The following is a 2,668-nucleotide window of genomic DNA, read 5'->3' on the forward strand; positions in this document are numbered from 1 at the left end:
GTGAACCATCAGTATCTATTTGGACACTTGTGACAAGAAATAAGGGTGTGCATCTTTGGTTCTGCATTCTGAATGGAAAAACATCCTCTTTGAATATTACATCTCTGTTGACAAAAAATATGTGATCAATAATATCATATAGAAGATAGCCTTTCTGAGTCTCAGCATATCCCATCAAAATAGTTGGTTTTCACCTTGGTTTCAACTTATCCTGTTCTTGCACAGTTTTGGCATAACACAGGCAACCTATTACCCTTAGGTGAGCCAAGGATGGCTTTCTATTATAGAGTTACTCATAGGGTGTTTTGTTACTAATTACAGTACTGGGTAGCCTGTTGATTATATAGACAGTCGCGTATACACATATACCCCAGATTTTTATTGGAATATTTGCCTAAAATCTAATGGCTCTTGTTACTTCAAGTATATGTCTGTGTTTCCTCTCAGCAACTCCATTTTGCTGAGGGTAATATGCACAAGATCTTTGGTGAATAAGGCCTAAAGTTTTAAACAAATTGCTACATACTGAATTCACAAACTCAGTACCATTGTCAGTTTTGACTATTTTAACTACCTTGTCAAACTGAGTCTTAACATAAGTCAAAAACTATTGAATAATAACACATGTATCAGACTTCAATCTAAGTAAAAATATACAGGTCATTCCAAAAAAATCATCAACTACAGTTAAAAAATACTTATAACCACCATATGTAGGAACTTTGTAAGGCCCCCATATATCCATGTGAACTAATTCAAAAGCAGTAGAACTCTTTATGCTACTAATAGGAAAATTCAATCTTATTTGCTTGCATAAGGACAGATACTACATTTTCTTAGACTTTCATGTATAGTATCAGTATTAACTTGCAGAATTTTCTTAAGAACAGTAAAGGACACATGTCCAAATCTTTTATGCCACAAACTTATATCAGCTTGTGAAATGGAAACAAATGCAGAATTTAAATTGTTTGTTACTAGAGAACAGATATGAGCTTGATGACTTGGCAATATGTATAAACCTCCTTCTTGTCTACCAATCCCCTTCACAAGTGTAGAGATCCTGAAAAACAAAGAAGTCAGGAAAGAAGGAAGCTAAGCAATTCAACTCCGTAGTTAGTTTTTCTATAGACAGCAAATTGAATTTGAATTGTGGCAAATAAAACACATTTGTGATGGTGCTAGATTCTGTTAGTTTACTAGCTCCTATGTGAGTAACTAGTGATATGTCACCATTTGGCAAGAAACCCTTTTTTGAAATCTCAGGTTTGTTTATAGAACTCTTATCCAACAAGTTTATATCAGATAACATGTGGTTAGTGTCACCAGTGTCCACTATCCACTCCTTGTTGGATTCAGTAGCTGCTAAAGCAGTAGTGATTGTCAATTCATTGTTATTCTCAGTAGTTAATGAACTACTAATGATACCTGATGTATATTAGCAAACTGAGTAGATTCTGATGACTTATTTAGCAGCTGGAGCACATGTTGATATTGATCCTTCGTGAGAGTGCAGGCCTCCAGTTGACTCTTTTGAATGTGACTTAGTTGATTCATGCTTGAACCTATTCCTTGTCCTGAGCCTTGAGATCCTTGAGTATATACTACCTGGTTCTCAACCCCTTGCATTTGACCATGCATCATGTGACTTCCATAAGTGGAACTCTCATAACAAACATTATGTGCAGTACTACTGTTATTTCCATTATATCCAGTATTATTGCCACCATTATATCCAGTGTTTGCTCTTATCCTTTTCTTAAATTTGAAATATGCAGGATACCCTACAAGTTTGTAACAAGTCTCTCTGGTATAGCCTTTCAACTTGCAGAATTCACATTGTAAGTTGTAGTTCTTCTTGAACTTTGGATTGCCTCCATTTCTTGAGTACAAAGCTATGTATCCTGACCCTTGTACCCCACTCCTTGTGTGCATAACATTATCATAGAGATTTTGTCCAATAGCAGGATTTGCACCCAAGATGCTAGAGTTAGAAGTCACTGATTTTTGACTTTCATCACTTATAACCATAGAGTAGGCTTGACTAACCGATGGTAAGGGGTTTATTAACAAGATTTGGCTCCTAGTTGGCATGTAGGACTCATTTAACCCCATTAGGAACTGGAAAACTTCAACTTCTGTAGGTGTAACACATACTCCTTGGACTTGGGGCAATCACAAATAGGGGCAGGATGATTGCTTCAAACTCTTCCTGTAGAGTTTTCAACTTAGTAAAATATGCAGAAACAGATGCAGTCCCCTGACTAAATGTGGCAATTTCTATTTGCAAATTGTATGATCTTGAACCATCTACTTTAAACCTCTCATGAAGTTCATCCCACACAGTTTGTGCACATGTTGCATTCATAATTCCACCAAGAATTCTACTAGAAACATAATTCATTACCCAAGAAAGTACAATGGCATTTACCCTCTCCCATCTATCCCTTAAAGATACTGGAAATTTGTCTTATCACCAGATCCATCTACAATTCCGACCTAACAAAGCTATTTTCATGGAATTGTACCAGATACCATAATTTTCAATACCTGTTAACTGGAAGGAAATGATCTGTATGCCACTAACATCAGCTGGGGAGAGGAACAACGTGTGGTTGTAGTCAATTTTTGCAGCACCACCGGCAATTGTTGCATTTCCATTCCCTTG

The 2,668-nt window shown here is 36.4% G+C and overlaps 1 protein-coding gene across 1 annotated transcript; it reads right to left on the reverse strand.

The window, feature by feature from the left end:
• Nucleotides 1-394: 394 nt before the first annotated feature.
• On the reverse strand, nucleotides 395-2,115 carry LOC132630283 (uncharacterized). The gene is made up of 4 exons (XM_060345871.1): nucleotides 1,566-2,115; nucleotides 1,134-1,428; nucleotides 868-1,063; nucleotides 395-607 (listed from the first exon to the last, which is right to left on the reverse strand). The coding sequence occupies exons 1-4, from the start codon at nucleotides 2,113-2,115 to the stop codon at nucleotides 395-397; spliced, it is 1,254 nt and encodes a 417-aa protein (XP_060201854.1).
• Between the last annotated feature and the right edge of the window lie 553 nt (nucleotides 2,116-2,668).

This window comes from Lycium barbarum, chromosome 3 (assembly GCF_019175385.1).
Source record: "Lycium barbarum isolate Lr01 chromosome 3, ASM1917538v2, whole genome shotgun sequence".
In the NCBI taxonomy this organism is placed as follows: domain Eukaryota; kingdom Viridiplantae; phylum Streptophyta; class Magnoliopsida; order Solanales; family Solanaceae; genus Lycium; species Lycium barbarum.

Excerpts from the sequence above, each read along its gene's own strand:
- LOC132630283 (XM_060345871.1), bottom strand. The coding sequence starts at position 2,115 with ATGGGGTTAAATGAGTCCTACATGCCAACTAGGAGCCAAATCTTGTTA. Across the intron at positions 1,429-1,565 it reads AGGCTCAGGACAAGGAATAG|GTATCATTAGTAGTTCATTA; the intron begins GTTCAAGCATGA and ends AATATACATCAG. Across the intron at positions 608-867 it reads TTCTTAAGAAAATTCTGCAA|TTTTTGACTTATGTTAAGAC; the intron begins GTTAATACTGAT and ends ATTATTCAATAG.